This window comes from Protomyctophum parallelum (genome assembly GCF_964188405.1).
Source record: "Protomyctophum parallelum genome assembly, chromosome: 1".
NCBI lineage: Eukaryota > Metazoa > Chordata > Actinopteri > Myctophiformes > Myctophidae > Protomyctophum > Protomyctophum parallelum.
Window position 1 is genome coordinate 95,899,352 of NC_139697.1, and position 20,640 is coordinate 95,919,991.

General features: G+C 46.9%; 2 protein-coding genes across 2 annotated transcripts; both read right to left on the reverse strand.

The window, feature by feature from the left end:
• Nucleotides 1-14,745: 14,745 nt before the first annotated feature.
• On the reverse strand, nt 14,746-15,639 carry LOC310855710 (lysosomal thioesterase PPT2-A-like; the record flags this gene model as incomplete). The annotated part of the gene is made up of 1 exon (XM_083760827.1): nt 14,746-15,639. The coding sequence occupies one exon, from the start codon at nt 15,637-15,639 to the stop codon at nt 14,746-14,748; it is 894 nt and encodes a 297-aa protein (XP_083616953.1).
• A 3,049-nt stretch (nt 15,640-18,688) lies between these two features.
• On the reverse strand, nt 18,689-20,320 carry LOC310855717 (EH domain-containing protein 1-like; the record flags this gene model as incomplete). The annotated part of the gene is made up of 1 exon (XM_083760839.1): nt 18,689-20,320. One exon carries the CDS (start codon nt 20,318-20,320, stop codon nt 18,689-18,691), a length of 1,632 nt encoding a protein of 543 aa, XP_083616965.1.
• Between the last annotated feature and the right edge of the window lie 320 nt (nt 20,321-20,640).

Below are 20,640 nucleotides of genomic sequence, written 5' to 3' on the forward strand. Positions count from 1 at the left end.
GACGAATGTGTACTACAGTATACATTTGCTGAAGTGGTTAATATATATTGTTGGTAACGTTAATGTATATTTTGTAATAATAATAATAATAATAATCCAAATAAGTAACTAGTAACTAAAGTCTTCAAATAATTGTAGTGGAGTAAAAGTAGATTAGAAGTAAAAGTAGTGAAAATTTGAAAAACTCCAGTGAAGTAAAAAAAAAAGAGCTCAACATTGTACTTAAGATACAGTGGTTGAGTAAATGTACTCGGTTACTTTACACCATTGGTCACCAACCTTTTTATACTGAAGTACCACCTCAGAATATATTTGGCTCTCAATGTACCACCATAATAACGGATGTTACAATACAGGAGAGTATTCCTGCCCTTTTTCTTTCATTCCTAAATCGGCTAAATGATAGTTTGTAACCAAATGGACTCTTATGGGTCTGTTACTCTGAGAGTGTACAAATGGAACCAAATGGACCCTTATGGGTCTGTTACTCTGAGAGTGTACAAATGGAACCAAATGGACTCTTATGGGTCTGTTACTCTGAGAGTGTACAAATGGAACCAAATGGACCCTTATAATAATAATAATAATCTTTATTGTCCCGAAGGATATTCATCTTCACAGGTCTGTTCAAACACCAACAACAAAAGCAGCACATAGTACAGAAAAACATTACACTAAGACAAAAATACAAAAACATGAGTTCCCCACTGTGTACAGAAACCCTCCTATCGGCGGGGCAGTTTGTTTAATGCCGCGATGGCTGATGGGACAAAACTCCTACTGAAACGAACCTTTTTCCAGGGTAAGGTTCTGTATCTTTGTCCTGATGGCATGAGGTTGAAGAAGCGATACAGGGGATGATCAGTGTCACGTGATATTGAGAGTGCTAGCCGTGTGATGGCATTATTGTTCATATCAGAAAGTGTTGGTGTGGGAAGTCCGATAATCTTGGAAGCAATACGGGTAATACTGAAAAGTTTGTTTCTGTTAGGCATGGGTAGTATGTTGTAAAAACATGCGGAACAGTACAACAGAATAGGTTGGATAATGCTTTTGTACAATAATAAAAGAAGATGAGGAGCAACAGATAATGATCTTAACTTGCGGATTACATGAAGTCTTTGCTGAAAACGTGACTGGATAGATGTAATATGTTGATCAAACCTAAGTCCTAACCTAAGTTATGGGTCTGTTACTCTGAGAGTGTACAAATGGAACCAAATGGACTCTTATGGGTCTGTTACTCTGAGAGTGTACAAATGGAACCAAATGGACTCTTATGGGTCTGTTACTCTGAGAGTGTACAAATGGAACCAAATGGACTCTTATGGGTCTGTTACTCTGAGAGTGTACAAATGGAACCAAATGGACTCTTATGGGTCTGTTACTCTGAGAGTGTACAAATGGAACCAAATGGACTCTTATGGGTCTGTTATTCTGAGAGTGTACAAATGGAACCAAATGGACTCTTATGGGTCTGTTACTCTGAGAGTGTACAAATGGAACCAAATGGACTCTTATGGGTCTGTTACTCTGAGAGTGTATAAATGGAACCAAATGGAGCCTTTACTCTCAGAGTTAAATTAACATTGATTTCACAATAAAGTGGAGGTCCCAGAGATATAAATGCCATAAAAAGGGGGTCCGTAGACTAATGCATGTTAAACTGGGGGTCCTTGAAATGAAACGGGTTCAGAATCACTGCTAGAGCCTTAAATATCTTCTCTCACATGGGGGTCCCTGACATTATCTCTTCAAATGGGGTTCCGCGGGCTAATAGAGCACCGAAGTCTGACGTCACTTTCAGTAGAGGGCGTCAGTCCCCAGGTTCATGTATTTGTTTAGTTGCATTGAAATCCTCATTGAGGCGATTTTAGATCGCCTCATATAACAACTGTGTTTGAAAAATAAACATGTCACCCCGGCCGCTTCACTCATATGGATATGAAGAATCAACTGACTGAGAGAAAACGCTAATGTTACTGCTGCTGAATTAGTTAGATTTTCACTAGAAGCAGACTGTATCATATATGAGTGACTGACTGTTGCAAACGATACAGAGACACCTCCCTAACGATAACGCCGAGACAGCTTGTTTATTTTTGGACCACAACGCTTATAGTAGACGATATTAAGATCACCCCATGTTATTCTCCATAGAGAAATTACTTCCGCGAACCAGGGGAATTGTCGGGATGAGCGAGTTACGTCAGGACTTCGGTGCTCTATTAGTGTCAATTTGGGGGTCCTTGACATGACAAACTTTCTTAAGCACCGCAAGCATTGGGCGTTGGAGTTGGGAAGCGCTCGTTGGAAATCACTCAACGGTCCTGCGTACACCACCTGTTTCTAAATGGCACGTATAATGCAGGAGGCAGCAGGAGGGTTGGCGTTGTTGAAAACGAGCGCTTCCAATCTCTGACAATCACCTGCACGGAATGTCTTGACAGAAAGTAGCTGATGACATGTCTATGGTGGATGTTTATGAAACGAAAACTTTGCAGTTATAGAATGAGGATAATTCAAGCTTTCCGTACAGTGCTTATAAGAGCTGTACGTGTATCCGTACATATATACACACGTCTGTTATTTTCAAATGGCCGAAATGTAGTTCTGAAGTGGTTAGTGTGCCTTGTAATAATAATCAAAACATCTACAAATACAAATACATCACTGTAGTAGCTTTTCATAAATTATATTTGTACTTAGGCTGTCTGCTGTCATGAAAGTTTATAGTTATAGAAATTCAAAGTCCAGCCGTCTGCTGTCCAGCCTCTATACTCCCACCCCTCACTGGGGAAAATTCTGGGAGGAAAACAGAAACGGGGTGAGTTGTCTTGTTACCCTACAGAGTATAACAAAGGTTTTTAGTGCCTCTGATACGAGTAGAAGTAAAAGTATTGAAGATTGGAAACAGGCCTATACTCCAGTACAGTGAAAGTACTTAAGTACAGCCCTCGAGTGCATGTACTTAGTTACTTTCCACCACCGTTCCCCCATAATCCCATAATAAAGTGTGGGTGCGCTGACCTGGGGTCACCTGGGGTCAGATGTTTCAGATGCCTGACTATCTGAATGACAAGGATCAGTAATCAAAGAATTTGTTGACCCCCGAACTCTCCCCACCCCACGCCCACGCCGGCCTCCCTTAACACCCCTCTCACACGCACACACACACACACACACACACACACACACACACACACACACACTATAGTAACAGTATATGCTCACGTTACAATTGTGCCATGTTTACTTTTTTTTCCTTTTTTTCATTCTTCTTCTTCTACCTTATAGAGCCTGAGTGCTGGGGTCACACGTGGAAAATAGCCGCTCTACAAGCTCACAACATGCTGCGCTGCGCTGTGAGCTTATAGATCGGCTATTTTCCGCGCAGTCGACACACCGGCGCGCAACGTAACCACTGAATCACCATAACTCCATACCGGCGCTAAACGCCAAATGAAAGTATTATTCGGAAAATTGTCGCCTTTAAATTCTATATAAAGTATAGTGATGCACGCACGCACACACGCACACACACACACACACACACACACACACACACACACACACACACACACACACACACCTTTGACCCCATCCTCCTATCACCCGCCGTGCCTCCATCAGTCCGTCTCGCTCTCTCTATCTCTGACTCTCCGTGGAGAGAGAGAGATAGAGATACAGAGAGAGAGAGAGAGAGAGAGCGTGGTACATCACTCTATCTGTCTCTCTGTCACTCCCCCTCCCTCTGCATGTTGTTTTTAAAGGTCACCGTTGTTTGTTTGCTCAGAGGTCAGGCGTGTGATCACCCACCCCCCCATAAAACACGCGCACACACACAGACACACACACACGCACACACACACACACACACACACACACACACACACACACACACACACACACACACACACACACACACACACACACACACACACAGCACGCACACACCCACGGTCTCATCTTTAACCTGAGCAGCTATCAGTCAAGCCCGTCTCCTGCGGTCTTGTCCTTTTAAAGAAAGGAGACATTTCCACAGGAAATGACAGAGACAGACAGATAGGGAGCTGCTGAAATGCCTTGCTCGTAGGCTCAATGAGCATATCGGGGAGAAACCACCTAACTATATTTTTCAAGAAATTATTTTTTTGTGTCCTTTTTTTTATGAAATTAAGGTAACCTTATGTATTGTTTTGTAAATAACAACGCAATACTGCCTCGTCAAAGTTGGTATTGTGACTTCTTGCATGAGGTTAGCTGTTTTAGCAGACAGTTTTGAGGGTCCAATGGAGTTGTCCGAAGTGCTTTTTAATACTTTTCATTGGCTCAATATTTGGGGGGTGGGAGGGGAGGGCTGGAGAGGGGTGGGGAAGCGAGGGGAGGGGTGCATATCGCCCCCAAGTTGTTGCCCCTGCAGTGCCTGCACCTATCTAGTATCTATCCATTTAGTTTCAAATCAAGTTTTGCATTTTAAATACATTATTGAATAGAAGCCAACTCCACTTTTGAAACCATTCACACATAAACACAAAGCTTTATGTGTTTATGTGTTTACATCCTGCTCAACGGGTTGCCAGTGACTTGAGTTGAGGTTTCACACATTGTGGGGCCGAACTCTTTATGTGTGCGTGCGTGTGTGTGCGTGCACTGCAGTGGTGTAGTAACAATTAAAGTACGACCCAACTCAGGCTGGAGTAGACAGAGTTCTCAACGGCCCCGGGCCTGAACATTTAAGCCTTAACTGGGCCCTACTGGGCCGGCCCGAGGCTCGGCCCGACCCTAACAGTTATCATCATTTTAACGGCACAGCATGGGAAGATCTATAATATAAAGCCAAAACGTGTTCATCTGGCTTGTAGGCTATTCTGGGCTTGCAGATCTGTTATGTTCGGCGGGCGACGGGATGGGACAGACAGACAGACAGACAGACAGACAGACACACAGACAGACAGACAGACAGACAGACAGACAGACAGACAGACAGACAGACAGACAGACAGACAGACAGACAGACAGACAGACAGACAGACAGACAGACAGACAGACAGACAGACAGACAGACACCAAGCTTCACCAATACAATACAAATCAGGCTTGAGAGCTTGAGCAATCAGGATAGATATTAAACGAGTGGCATTGTAAGTAATGACACAAAGAAATGAGCAGACACAATTGGAACTGGAACACTATCAAAAGAAATTAAGATCATAAATAGCTACTCTCTCCTGATTGGCTGAAGTTTTGTCACTTAGCTGAAAATGTTTATTAAAGAGCTGGAGAGACAGGGAGACCTCTGTTACTGAACAACTGAGTCTATAGCAATGATTACTGTCAGAATATAGTGATTTTACCTTTTTAAGCTTTTGTTTTAACCAGAAAATATCACTCACACTACCTTTAATGTTATCATGTCGATGTTGTTGATACAATCCCCCTTACGTCTGCGTCAGAATATCCAGGTTTGAATGTACTTTTCCTGTGATTTATAACGTATTACAAAATTGTCTAAAGTTTCACACGCGGAGCGAACTCCAGCGGAGCCAACGCAGGCACACAGCTGGCTCTGAGACAGAATTACCGTGTATACAAAAGTCCTGTTTGTGACGTCATCCCAACAACCTGGCCGCTAGTATAAAGGTTACATACTGAAGTGATTTGGTAACGACACCGATCCTCCTTTGGTTCATTGGTTATATATTCAATGCCGAGGTGCAGACAGGGATATCGGCGCCTGTTCTCTGACGCCTGAGTCACGGAACCCGAGGCTCGGGGGTATAGGGTCGTGTATTGAGAACTCTAACTCAGGCACACTGAGTCTAGAACAGTGGTTCCCAAAGTGGGGGTCCTGGGACCCCCAGGGGTCCTTGAGGGAGTTCCAGGGGGTCCCCAGCTAAATGATAGTTTGGAACCAAATGGACCCTTATGGGTCTGTAACTCTTGAGAGTGAACAAATGGAGTGATATATATATAGTGAACTATAGTGAAAAACATCTCTGTGGACATCCCTGTGGCGACTACTAACAGTCCGACAGGCATTAGTAGTCTCGCACCCAAAACCCAAACCCTATACCTAACCTCACAGGAAGCCACAGGTCTGATTTAACCTGCCACGGGTTAGTTGTAACCTACCATGCATGTCGGAAGCGACGGACTTATGCCTGTCAGACTGTTACTAGCCTGAGCTAACGTGTTAGGTTTCTGGTCTAGAGGGGCGGGTCGCGGCTGAGATTTGCGCACGCCCTGATTGGATCTCATCCATCTGTCCGTCACCCCCGGCCCCTCCTCTCCCCCCTAGTGCAGCGCTACGTCACATCATTTGGAGCGACGCCCACCCGGAAGGGTTGACTCCCAATTTTAGACCAGAGCGGCCAATGCGTTCCTCCAGGCTTTCAATTTTTGCACCAACAAAAATGAAAGCCTGGTACCGAGGCTAGACTGTTACCAACTTTTGCACCCTCTCTCTCTCTCTCTCTCTCTCTCTCTCTGAGTCAGATTGTGTGGCAGACTGAAGAGGTTGTTATCAACTCAGAAGTTGAGAGAAGTTCATAGGCCACAAGACTTGACTGATAGAAGCCTCGTGTGTGTGTGTGGAATCACCTCCACCATATCTTCCTCCTCCAACTACTTATCACCCCCCCCACACACACACACTCATCTGCATGTCAGTCACAGGTAGGTGACAGCTGTCAGTCACAGTTAAGTGACAGCTGCGTCACCCTCAATTCTTTACAACAGTGACCAGAGGGGTCCTCACATGATTTTGGGGGAATCCCCAAATCATTGTGTTATTTCATTTGATAGGCCAGGCTAGGCTATAATTTCTTTAACCCATTTTGGGCGGGAACCCCTTTTGGTGTTAGCATTATGTTATACTTTAGCTATTGAAAAATACCAGATCTACAAGCTCATAGCGCGGCACCGAGTGCCGCGCTACGAGCTTGTAGGTTAAATCGTGAAAATGCGGCACACATCTTTGAATATATATTCTTTCAGAGTGAACGTTTTAACTCAAATCTTTGCTTCTGAGGGGTTCCTGGAACAACATATTTTCAGATGGGGGTCAGTGGCCAATTACATATCATTTTTGGGGGTCCTTGACATGAAATATTGAGCACCGCTAATACAGAAACACAGGTATTTCACAAAACTGTCAGAATTGTTTTTAATTTCGACGTCAGGCCTAAATGGGTTAAGGTTAGGTCATAGGGTTATATATAAACTAGAGGGCGCGGGCTGTCGTCCCCCCCCCCCCCCCCCCCCCCTGCTATTCATTTCAATGTCATTCAGTTGCTCAGTGCAGGCGGAAGAACGCCCTAAAGAACGCCCTAAAGAACGCCCTAAAGTGCCGACCTCCATGAACGCGCCTGCATCGACTCGAGTGCTCTGTGTTAAACTTAAACCCATTCTGACCTGAGATCAGATTCATACGAGGTTTCCACTGGACACACGCTGGTCTGATGAACCCATTCTGTCCTGAGATCAGATTCTAAAAATGTCAGTCGTTCTTCGATTTTTTTCAAAAATAGCAGACCTACAAGCTCGTATCGCGCCACTCGGTGGCGCGATATGAGCTTGTAGATCTGCTATTTTTCAATAGCTAAAGCACGACATGATGCCAACACCAAAATGGGTGCCCGGTCAGAATGGGTTAAACCCCAGCAGCTGCAGCGCGTTCTTAATTTGCTCGTGCATGTATGTATACTTCACCTTGCCTGCAGTTCCAGCTTTGGCCAGTAGGATGGGGCGTGGGTGGGATAGGTTATATAGATTAGGTGGGTTAGGTGTAGGTTGGTTTATGCTTGCTTGAATTGCTTGTGAAGGCCAAGGTATTGTGTAGAATGCGTTGGTTGTGCGCTTGTGTAGATCGGTCATTTCCATCTTTAAGCCCAAACCGTTAATCCGGAATGGCAGTTGCAAGGAGTTGCATTGGTGCGGTTGGCCTTGAAACGGTTTCGTTTGCAAGGAGTTGAATTGGCATTTGGCCTTAAAATGTTGATGTCTTCACAAGCATATAGTAATACAAAGGTTAGCCTGTGTGTTTGTGAGTGTGTGCGTGCGTGTGTGTGTGTGTGTGTGTGTGTGTGTGTGTGTGCGTGTGCGCGTGCGTGCATGCTTGCATGTGTGGGTGTTATAAGGAGCGTGGGTGGAGCAGGAGGAATTGTGAGGTGGTGGTAGATTTCTTTTTTTTTTGAAGGGGGGTAAAAATCACAGTTTCTAAATCAGTTTGGCTGCAGCGGTCTTTAACGGGCCGCAACAGAAGCGCGGTTGTGCGCGAGACGCCCCAGAACAAAGGGCGGCCTCCACCAATTAACATTCCTCCCGCCCCTTTATGACCCGGGCCCTGGGCCCGCCCCTTCACTCACACCTCGTAAAAGTCCCAAACATCAATTCTAGTAAACCATAACTGTCATTATAATCCCATTAAAAACAACCCACTGAGCAATTTACAGTGAGCGCCAGGGCAAAGCGTGCACGCACGTAACGCACGCGCACGCACACACACACACCTCGGGTGAAACGCAAAACCCCGCTGAACTAATGGGGAAGTTTATTGGGAGTAATTTGACAACGTCTGACATGACAGTGACTCGGGCAGGTATTCGGGGAGTCAGTCAGACTGTCAGTCAGTCCGTCCGTCCCACCCCAACATACACCTCCTCCCCCATGTTGAGGACAGCTTCGACCTGGCCAAGCAGGCCAGGCCGACCCGCCCCGTAATGGAACATGCCACCTCCGCCAATTAAATGTCCCGATTAGCGTCGTTAAGCCATTTAGGACGGGAACGCATCCGTGTCGCTTCAGCGTTTAACCGCTTTAAAAAATAAATAAAACTTTTAGCTGTTGAAAAATAGCAGATCTACAAGCTCGTAGCGTGGCACCGAGTGCCGAGCTCCGAGCTTGTGGATCTGCTATTGCCAATCTTTGAATTATATATTCTTTCACAGCGAACGTTTTTAACTCATATCTTTGCTTCAGGGAGGAGGTCCCTGGAACAACATATTTTCAAATGGGGGGTCGGCGGCCATCCAATTACATATAATTTCTGGGGTCCTTGAGATGAAATAGTTTGAGCACCGCGGCGCTGACATACCTGTATAGAAACGTAGGTTTGAGCACGGCTGACATACCTGTATAGAAACGTAGGTTTGAGCACGGCTGACATACCTGTATAGAAACGTAGGTTTTTCAGGAAACTGTCGGGATTTTCGAAGACATTTTGTAGACTCTGCAGGGCTCTGTGTTCGTCCATGCTAAACCCCTTATCCCTAAACTATACTTTGCCTTTTTTTTTTTTTTTTTTTACTATTTTGAAAATATATATACTATAGCCGATCTACATCGACACGTTGTGAGCTTGTATAGATTGGCTATTTTAACCATTCCAAAGTAGTTTAGGGATAAGAGCCCGCTCTGTTCTCAGTCCTAAATGGGTTAAGCCCCCGGCCAGCCGGCTCTCCTTGTGGACGCTCCAAACGAGCGGCTCCCTGGACATGATGAGGTAGGCTAAATACACACATGGCTGCACTTGGCTTGTTGTGTCACCGATGTGTTCTCCCTCTCTGCAAGTTAAAAAGAAAGAAAAAAACACACAGGACTGATACAATGGAGCTACTGATTCCACCTGTACTTTACTTACTTTACTTTATTTGCTTATATTAGACGGGACAATGCATTTTAATTACATACATGCAATGTACCGGATTCAGCAAAAATGCTAATTCTCATCCGCAGTCCCCACATGAAAACATAAAGCAAAACAAGCTAACAGTATACCTTCCATTAGGAAACAAAGCATTAAAAACATATACATATACACATGGAAAGTACTGATTCCACCAGTATGCGGTGGTGGAAAATTTACTCAAGTAGGCTACTGTACCGTTTTGAGGTACTCAAGTATTTCCAATTTCCAATACTTTTACTTCTACTCTGCTACATCTCAGATCCAAATATTGTACTGTTGTTTTTACTCCACTACGTGTATCTGAAAACTTTATTCACTATAGTTACTTTGTAGATTTTGATTATTATTACAAAACATATAAACTAGGCTACTTAATGTCGGCTGTTTGAAAATATCCGATCTTACAAGTGACTCTGAGGAGGATATAGTGGAGGGGGACCTGTCAGCCGTGATCACCTTCATTGACTTCCAGGAAGCTTTTTGACACCGTTACGTACGCACGCCATGGGGAGGGGGTGCTTTGTATCAAACAGCTCATGGACAACATGCACAGGGGAAACCCTCTGAACATTCTCCGGGGCTTATGGAGTTCCCAAGAAGACGGTTCAGATAATAGTCGTCTGAAAACTCACCTCGTCAGACTCCAAAGCCAAATTCCAATACCCAAAATCTCGGCCACTCGCTCACTCACACTCGCTCACTCCAGCATGGTGGTGCTACGGTGAAATTTGTGACCTGCTGAAATATGTGACAATCATGTAGACATCGCTGCAGTTTGTTCATTATTATCAGAGATCAACCTAGCAGTATTCAGGCCACCTATTTAAAGACCTCCATGTAAGTTGTGTGGTCCACACGATGGTAACATATTTCGGAAGGTCACCAATTTCACCATAATTTGACATGATGGAGTGGCCGAGTGTAACTTGGGCACAGTGTACAAGATAACCAAGCGTCTCTGCGGCAAATGTACAAACCAAACTGCCCATGTTATGGACAAGAATGGCAACATCTGTACAACAGAGCGTGAGCAAGCAGCCCGATGGGTTCAACATTTCCAGGAAGTACTCAACCTCCCTGAGCCAGAACAACCAGCCAACATCACAACAACTTACAATATCCTGGACATCGACATCAATCCCCCTGACTCTGCTGAGATTAAAACCGCCATACAGTCCCTGAAGAGTGGCAAAGCATGTGGCATTGATACCATCCATGCCGAGATGCTGAAGGCCGACATTGTTACAGCAACACGAGTGCTGACAGACCTCTTCCAAAACATTTGGAATAGTGACACCATCCCTGAAGACTGGTCCAAAGGTCTTATTGTCAAAATCCCAAAGAAAGGCAACCTCAAGAACTGTGACAACTGGCGTGGAATCACACTTCTATCCATTCCAAGCAAAGTATTCTGCAGAGTCCTGCTCAACAGGATGGAGACAGCCATTGACACCAGGCTTAGACAGGAGCAAGCGGGCTTCAGAAAGGGAAGAGGATGTACAGACCAGATCTTTGCACTGCGAAACATAATAGAGCAGTGCCTAGAATGGAACACACCCCTCTATATAAATTTCGTGGACTTCAGGAAGGCTTTCGATAGTGTCCACCGAAACACCCTCTGGAAGATACTGCACTCCTATGGGATACCACCAAAGATTATATCCATCATCAAAACATTCTATGAACATTTTGAGTGTAGTATCATCATGGGAAATAACCTCTCTGAGACGTTTCCCGTGCAGTCCGGAGTGAGACAGGGGTGCATCATCTCTCCCATCCTCTTCCTTGTTGCTATTGACTGGATCACCACCAACACCACAGCTGACAGACCGAGAGGCCTCCAGTGGACCCTATTCTCCCAGTTGGAAGACCTTGACTTCGCTGACGATCTTGCTCTCCTATCCACAAACCACAACAACATGCAGACTAAAACTGACAGGCTTAACACCTTCGCCAGACAGGTCGGACTTGGTATTAACACCTCAAAAACACAAGTGCTGTGTGTGAACTCCACCCCCACACAACCCATCCTTGTCGATGAAAAACCACTCGAGTTTGTGGACGATTTCACTTATCTGGGCAGCCTTATCAGTAAGGACAGTGGGGCATCAAAAGACATCAAAGCAAGGCTGGGAAAGGCCCAGGGTGCCTTCTCCCAACTCCGATCCATCTGGAGATCAAAGCAATACAGCCTTAAAACAAAGATGCTCCTATACAACAGCAATGTCAAGTCTGTCCTGCTGTATGGATCTGAGAGCTGGAGAGTGGTCAAGACAGACACAAGGAAAATAGAAGTATTCCATAACAGATGCCTCAGACGTATATGTCAGATCTTTTGGCCGAACAAAATATCAAACAATGAACTGTACAAACAAACAGGGAGCCGGAGCATTACCAAGGACATTACACACAGACGCCTGAGATGGCTAGGACATGTACTGAGGATGGAGCAGGACTGCATCACAAAGGTGGCTTTAAGATGGACACCACCAGGAAAAAGAAAACCTGGGAGGCCCAAGACCACCTGGCGCAGAACTGTGACGCAGGAGCTGGAACAGATGAACCTGTCCTGGGGAGAGGCGCAACATGCTGCCAGGGATCGAATGAAATGGAGAGTGCTCATTGAAGCCTTATGTCCCATTGGGGACGAAGAGGAGTAAGTAAGTAAGTGGCCGAGTGTGAGTGAGCGAGTGGCCGAGATTTTGGGTATTGTAATTTGGCTCAACTCGGTACGTATGTAGCTCTTGCCCTAGCCTCGATGGCCTTGCAGGCTTCTGCAAAGGTTAAAATATGTCATTTAGATATGTAGACAGATACCAGGTCATTATTGATCTGGTATTCTATAGCATTTTATAGTGTATAGCCTACTTATAGTTCCATTGTACAGATATTATATGGCTTAGACAAATGATAGGTTCCTAGTTTACTTATGATCCTAGATAACTATTTCTATGCATTTGATGTAGTTGTTGCTTACTGTAAATCACTCTGTCTGGATTAAGAGTGTCTGCTAAATGCCTAAATTGTAATTGTAAGTTATAAATTAATAGAGGCAAGCTAATAGTCGGACTCAAGCCCAGGGTGCGACCCAAGATGGTGTGACTATGTGTGAATTAGACTAACTCATGGAGTCTTACAGGGTGCTACCCTGGCCCCCTTCCCGTTCATTGAAACCGTTATCATTGCCAGCGGGATGGAGCATGGATTAATGACCCCGTTCTGTAATTTCACAATTATTTTATTTCTTGAAATGCATGATGTGAAATATGACTGCTGAAATGCAATGGCAACAATTAATTATTTTCAACCTTGATATTGAATTTGTGTGGGTGGGTGGATGGATGGATGGAATAGAATAGAATACTTTTGCTCACATGCTGTCTTTTGCATTCAGAGACTAAAGCCATGCCACACTGAATCACGGCTGAAGACAATGGCGTCCTCTAGTGGACATCTTATGTAAGTCACATTGTGAAGTGCACAATAACTGAATGATTGGGTTAGCACATTTATTGCGGTCATTTATGATGATATAGCTGTACATTTCTTACACCAAAAACAACATTTACCGCTGAGCAGCGTGTATGATTTTGGAAAATAATAATATGTACATTGACATTATTTCAAACAAGGTTTGTACAGTTTATGTATTCATCCATTTAATGTTTACATAGGCCAGTGGTTCTCAAAGTGGGGTCTGGGGACCACCAAGGGGTCCCTTGGAGTCCCTTACAGGGGGTCCCCAACAAAAATAGTACAATTTGAAAATAGCCGAGCTCTTGCAAATGCATTTCCGGGGGTCCCCAGCCAAAAACGTTGAGAACCCCGGCCCTAGAGACACCAACGTCGGGTGATTTTCACCCAGATATGTTGTTGCTGACATCATAGAAGATTGGTTTGTTTCCCTGCCCACATCCCTGTTTTTCTACAAGACTGAATAGCTGATTCCCAGGTGATTTTGACCAGTCAATTGTCCATCGTTCCGGCTTGCACCACTGGTCTATTAGACCTGAGAAGTTTTGAAAACAGTGCTCTAATAATTACAGCAGTGGTTCCCAAACTTCAGGTCGAGACCCAAGAGAGACTAGTCGTTTGCCCATTATTGGTCCATTCATTATTGGACAGTCACTCATTCGACGGATAACCTATAGGCCTACCTCAAACCCTAACCTAAGCATAACCACAAGCACGGGAGCAGCGCATGTTCCATATTTTTTTTCTTTCATTTGTTTGTTTTAATATAAAATTATTCTAAATTTTGAAATATATATATACATGTATTTTTCTAATGTAGGAAAATAAAATGGGATTTTTACTTGAGTCGTGTGACTCGTGACGTTGTGAGTGACCTATACAAATGTGTCTGTGACCCACAGAGGGTCCCAAGACTCCCAACTCACTGTTTTGGAAACAATGTAGAGTTTATCCACCCAGAGCTGATCTCACAAAAGGCCGGAGTGATTGGCATGCAATAGGCTAGCATAGAACCTACAACTATTTGGCGTACATTGCTTTTGCAGGAGGCCTCGCTGTGTATGACAGGGGTCTGTGTTTGTGTGTCTGTCCAGAGCCAACCTGGCAGACCCAGCTGCACCAATCAGTACCAAACCTTGTCTAAATGCTGCCCTGGCCTGTAGTAGTCCACTACCAGAGCTTAATACCGGTATTAGAGACAAGGGGGGCAGAAAACAGCGCCGGTCACGTGGTTCAATGTAACTCGAAATAGTGACAAACGCTCATAGACTCCAGTGCATTCCGTAAACTCTCAGTTCAGTGACAAGACAAAGCCTGTCACTATTCACCAACAATAGAAGTCTTTGTAGAGGAGCCGCCATTGGACCTGCAGGCCCGATGAAGTGAACGGAGGTGACGCAACTCTCTATTGAGAGAAGGCTACTACACAACTTCTATTTTGTAATGGAAGTCAATGCCCATGCGATCACACTGAAACCGCGTCCAAATCTGGAGTCATGCACGTGATAGATGATCACGTGATCTATGACGCGGATCCGCCACGAGTGCATGCCGCCATTAGATCCCCATCTCGGGCTTACTTACACCAGCCACTTCTCCATGCACGTGCGGAACACCGTTTCGTTGTGGTGCCACCACACGTGCTTCACTCCGGACACAGAGAACTCCTCCAGGTCGCCCCGAGCCACCAGCGTCTTCAGGCCGAACGCGTCTGTCAGGTACGCGTCCCGACGCCGCATCTCCACCACGCTCTCGCTCTGGCCGTCGCCGTAGAAGCCGAACAGGCTGGACTGCCAGGGCGTGACCACGCCGTCGTCGGGGCCTCCGATCAGCACCAGCTTCCTGACCTTCAGGAAGTTCTCCTTCCACGCGGCGGCGTCCGCGTGAGGCCTCTCGCCGTCGAGCGGGGCCAGGTAGTCGCTGCCGCCGGCGTACGCCTCCCTCCGGTGCGGGTCCTTCCAGTAGTTGCAGACGGACACCCTCTGGCCCAGCCGCGTGTAGCACAGGCGGTACAGGTTGGCCTTGACGAAGCGCGGGAACACGTGTGTCAGGTAGTCCGTGTCGCCGTACTGCCCAGCCTGCGGCGAGGCCAGCGAGATGAGCGTGTGGACGTTGTGGTCGGGCAGCGTGGAGACCAACCCGCGGCAGATGAGCCCGCCCTGCGAGTAGCAGATCAGGTGGACGCCGTCGGTGGCGTTCCGCATGATGGGAGCGACGGCCTCCTTGAAGCCCTCCACCTGCTTCCACAGCGGCTGCAAGCTGCCGCTGCCGTCGAACAGGTCGACGACCGACACGTCTGTTCCCGGGTGAGCGTCCTCGATGAACTTGCACAGGGTCCCGAAGTCGCGCGGGCCGTCGAACAGTCCGTGGATTATGATCACGGGCCTGTAGCCGGCGACCGCGTCCCAGAGGCACAACGTGAGCAGGCACAGCAGTCCGGTCGCCACGCTTCTTCCCCGGCGAACAGACTGCATTTATTTGAATTCACTTTATTATGGGTGTAAATATTGAAGAAACACAGTTGATTTACAATATATCTCCAAGGATATAGAATTGCAACTTGTGTTCCAGAGAGAAAAGTGGGATGAACCCAAACATTTTATACTCTCGGAGACATCATCAGTGGTGTGACGTCACCGGAGAAGACCAGGTGTTGGGGGTAATTATTATCAATGGTATAGTTGCTGCGGGGCCAGCTCTATTGATGTGACGTCTGCATCATGAAGTCATCATGTCATGACGTCATTACCAGTGTTGCATTGGTGGTACGCTACTGCAATGACGTCACGCGCATGTCTCTTAATACCTACGTACAGGTCACACCAGAGCTATAGGAGTCTGCATGGGTCACACGATGGACCCACGATATGCAATGCAGGCTCATTCCTATGTTAATCCTCGCTGGTGCAATGTCCGTGTTCACCTATGTGACGTTAACCCACCTATGTGACTATGAGTACCAGTAGGGGCGCTGTTGTGCCAGAAACAGAGAGAGATAGTGCTGCAGTGTTGCCTGCTAATGAGAGAGAAAGAGAGAGAGAAGAGGACGGGGGGGGGGGAGGGGAGTTGCAACACTCAGTTCACACGGGTGTGATTTTTGAGTGGTGCAACCACTCCAAAGAACAGCAATGTCCGTGTTCACCTATGTGGCCATGAACACCAGTATATGACTATGAGTACCAGTAGGGGCGCTGTTTTGCCAGAAACAGAGAGAGATAGTATTAGTGCTGCACTGTTGCCTGCTAATGGGAGAGAGAGAGGAGGGGAGGGGGGAGAGTGGAGTTGCACCACTCAGTTCACACGGGTGTGATTTTTAAACTATGTTGAGGTGAGACCTCAAGGTTGTTACTTGACACAATTACACCTTTATTCATAGCTGAAGTGTTATTGAACTCATCAGTGTTATGATGATGAACAATAGAGAGGCTTTTTAGCAGCCATTTTACATCTTTAATGTCTCTTATGGAGAAAAGATGTCCTCTGTTCCTCTGATGTAAATAAAACCACAAGCCTCGGGAGAGAGAGAGAGAGAGAGGGAGAGATCCATTATCGTCTGTACTCAGAGCTTTATCATGCAGCTCTTCTTCAGAGAGAAGACAATCAATTCCTCCCACACCACCGTTACATGCACCAGGGAGACAGCAGACGTATTCATGCAGTGGTGGAAAGTAACCTGTACTTAAAGTACAACTTTCATAACGTTGTTGTCGGGCAGAAACCTTCTATCTCCATTATACTTTGTGTTTTTTTTCCCGCAGGTCCTCAAGCTCGAAGAGTGGCTCAAAACACGACACGAAGCAATACAATAAATGGTAAATGGTGCGTTTATATGTGCATTACATTCACCCATTCATACACCGATGGTGGAAGACACCATGCAAGGCACCAACCAGCACATCAGGAGCAATTCGGGTTTAAGTGTCTTGCTCAAGGACACTTCGACACTAACTCTGGGGTAGCGCGGGGTTTGAACTGGCGACCTTGTGGTTACCACCCGGCCACTCTAACCCCTGACTGAGGCACCACCGCCCCACATAAAATATTACCCTTTACGAATGGAGGTTTCAATTTAATTAAGCAGTTTATAAATCACAATTTAATCCCAACTATTAAGCAGACAAAGTCAGACTGCAGAAGGAGAAGGTTAGTAGGGTGAGGGTTCAAACACTTCACTAAACACTTTACGTTAGGTCACTCCTGAATGGATGACATTGCTGTCCCGATGCGGAAATGTACTTTCTGCTTTCTACAGATCTGGAAAGACTGGAAAGACTCCTACACTCTATAGCAATGAGTACTGTTAGAATATAAAGCTATTTAACACTTGTTTAAACAAAAAAATATCACTTGCCTACCTCTAATTTCCCATTTTGTGTTCCTTTATATTAAAACAAAACAATCATTAGCTAAAAAGGTTACTGCTTAGCCACTGGCCAGAGTCCCCAGGGTCATACTGAATATCTTCACCCAGAATTCCCGATCTACAAGCTCACAATGTGGAGGACCATGTTGTGAGCTTGCATTTTTCCCGAATATGCGCCCCCCCAAATAGGGTTACTAGGGTTCAAGTGTTTAATTAAACAGGCGTATTAAATCACAGTTTCTCAACGTCAGGCCGGAGACTACCAGGGGTGCAAATAGGACACTCGTGGGTCTGAAACGCAACAAATGGAACGATTTGTACACTCCAAGATTTAAGTGAATACGGAAGATTGTATACAGTTAAGGCCTATTCATAGTCTGGATTTTCGGTGGTAAGGTGACCACCGCTCCGGTGGTGAGCTGACCACCGGAGCTGAAATAACGTTGAGCGGTGGTGAGTAAAAACAGAGAGAAGGGCTGGAGCGGTGGCGGTGGTTTGCTCTTCACCGCGGCTCGTGACGTCATGTTGTAGTTCGGTGGTCACCCCACCACCGTAAAACCAGACTATGTATGAGCCTTTACAGTGTAGATTGGGGTTCGGAGAGGTAACACTGGCTTTCAGACATGACATCATGTGGCAGCCAAGTCTATGGACGTTTAATGTTAGTCTTATTCAAGATCCCCGAAAAAACAGGTCCCCATTGCTGCAGCATGCCCGACATACAAGAGCAAACAAAGGTGCTCCTCACTTCACACAATTGAGATTTTTTTTTAATATCAAATAGGGGTCTGTGGCCTAATGCATCATATCAATGATACTGGGGTCCCTGAAATGATCGGTTGATAATCATTGTATAGAATGATCACCATTCTCCTGGCGTACTGGAGAATTGTGACTCGGTAGGTATAGAGAAACCATCTGGGAGCCAGAAGGTTCTCAGTTTTAGCTGAAGTGAAGCTCAAGTGTCCTTGAGCAAGACATGGTTGAACCAGGTATGTCGCAGGTGGAGCGAGGACTGTCCATAAGTCAGACATCCCCGTTAGCAACAAGCGAGTGAAACTGCCGTGCTCGTGCTCCCTTGCACGCCCTGCCCCCCGCCAGAGTTGAAATAAGCGTTTAGAACTTAGTTTCTATAGGCAATGCGTATTGCGTAGCCCCCTTTAGGCTGTGACGCGGCTGCTCTCCAGGCTGCTCTGGGCCCCCGGCAGCGGCGTGCGCCTGGACGGCGGCAGCAGGTGTTCGGGCAACATGGCGGGAAGCTTGTGACCTTCCAGCTTGACCTTGATCAGATGGTTGGCCAGGGCAAACTCCTCGTCGTCCAGGTAGCCGTCGTTGTCCATGTCGGCCAGGTTCCAGATCTTCCCCAGCACCGTGTTGGGCAGCTTGGACTTCAGCATCTCCTTCTTGGCCGCCGCGCCCGACACCTTGCCGTTGACGGGCGAGAGGGCGCGGAAGACCTCGTCGTAGGCGGGCTTGTCGCGGCTCACCACCCACTCCCGGTCGTCCATGCCCTCGCTGGCGCCCACGCCGTACCCCAGGCCGAACGGCCCCCGCGTGGGCCCATCGAAGGCACCGCCCTTGACCGACGGGCAGGGCATGGAGGCCTCCTCGTGGCGCACCATGCTCATGAGGCGGGCGATGTCGTTGGCCAGCATGTCCTCCACCCGCTGCAGCAGCTTGGGCTTCAGCGGCGGGAACCTGGAGAAGTCCTGGCCGTCCAGTAGCTCGCGCATCTTGTGGATGTTGGGGAAGTCGCCGCTCGAGATCTTGTGCTCCTTCTCGATCTTCTGGTAGATCCGGCCGAGGTTGGCTAGGAGCTCCTTCTTCTTGGACTCCTTCCGGAACACGCTGGGCATTTCGCTCTTCAGGGCGCTGATGATGTGGGCGTGCACCGTGGCAAGGCGGGCCCGCTTGATCAGGTCGTTGAGCTTGCGCACGGCCGCGTTGCGCGGCAGGGACTGGATGTCCAAAAACAGGTCTTGCTCCTCCGCTTCAAACAGCTGCCTGTTGTCCGGGACCATCTGCGCCTGGGCCCAGAACGAGCCGATGTACACACGCACCACCTCGGGCGTGTTGATGATTTTGCCTAGGGACCACATGAGGGCGCCGTAGACCCTCATCAGCTGCTGGGTGTTGATCTGGTCGGCCTTGTTGAGCACCACGCGCATCTTGTCTTCGTGATTCTTCAGGGCTCGGATGACCTCGGAGAACTCGTCGGAGATGTCCAGCTTGTGAGCGTCAAACAGGAGGATGATGCGGTCCACTCGCTCGGCGAACCACTCCAGCACGGCCGCAAAGTCGTAACCTCTGCAGTGCCTCTGTTTCTCCCCCGAGAGGATCCCGGGGGTGTCGATGATGCTGATGCTCTCCAAGACCGGATTAGGCATCTGCGAACACATGAACCTATTCAGGAATTGGTTTCCAAAACCGGTCAGCTTGCGGAAGGGCTTTTTGGGGTCGACCACTAGAGCGTTGCCCGGTATCATCCCTTCCTGTTCCCCGTGCATCACGGCGATGAAGGAGTCCGTCGTCGGCTCGGGGCCGATCCGCATGCCGGGGAAGTCCTGGTCCAACAGGTGTCGAATGAAGGTGGTCTTACCGGTGGAGTACTGGCCCACCAGAAGCACCATGGGCTTCTGGTCGAAATGGGCGTCTTCCAGCGCTGGGGAGTGGAATTCATGGAATAGATACGTGTTCTCCAGAGGGAAGAGTTTGGTCCGGTACAGACGCCGCAGCCCCTCGGACACATTGTTAAATACCTCAGGATTTTTCTTTATGTTCTTCCTGAACATGGTGGTCAGTTTCAAATGATGTGGTTCCTGTCACAGCTTGCCTGCCCTACAGGAATAAGTTTAGGCTAAAATAATTATTGGGGGGTTATGACTGTCAGTTTCAAAGGTTTTTATAAGTATGGTGTGCGTGGTTTTTCAGCTTCAAATGGAATAGAATTACTTTTAGCCAGATTATTGATTATGTTCTGCCCAGTCGTGTCAGATGTAAACAAACCTAGGTTTAATTGCGGTGTTGTTTTGTTCGGCTTTCCTGCTGAATAGGAGCTATTAGAATATATTTAGGGCAAACATTGGTAGGTTATACACTACTCTCGTTCTTT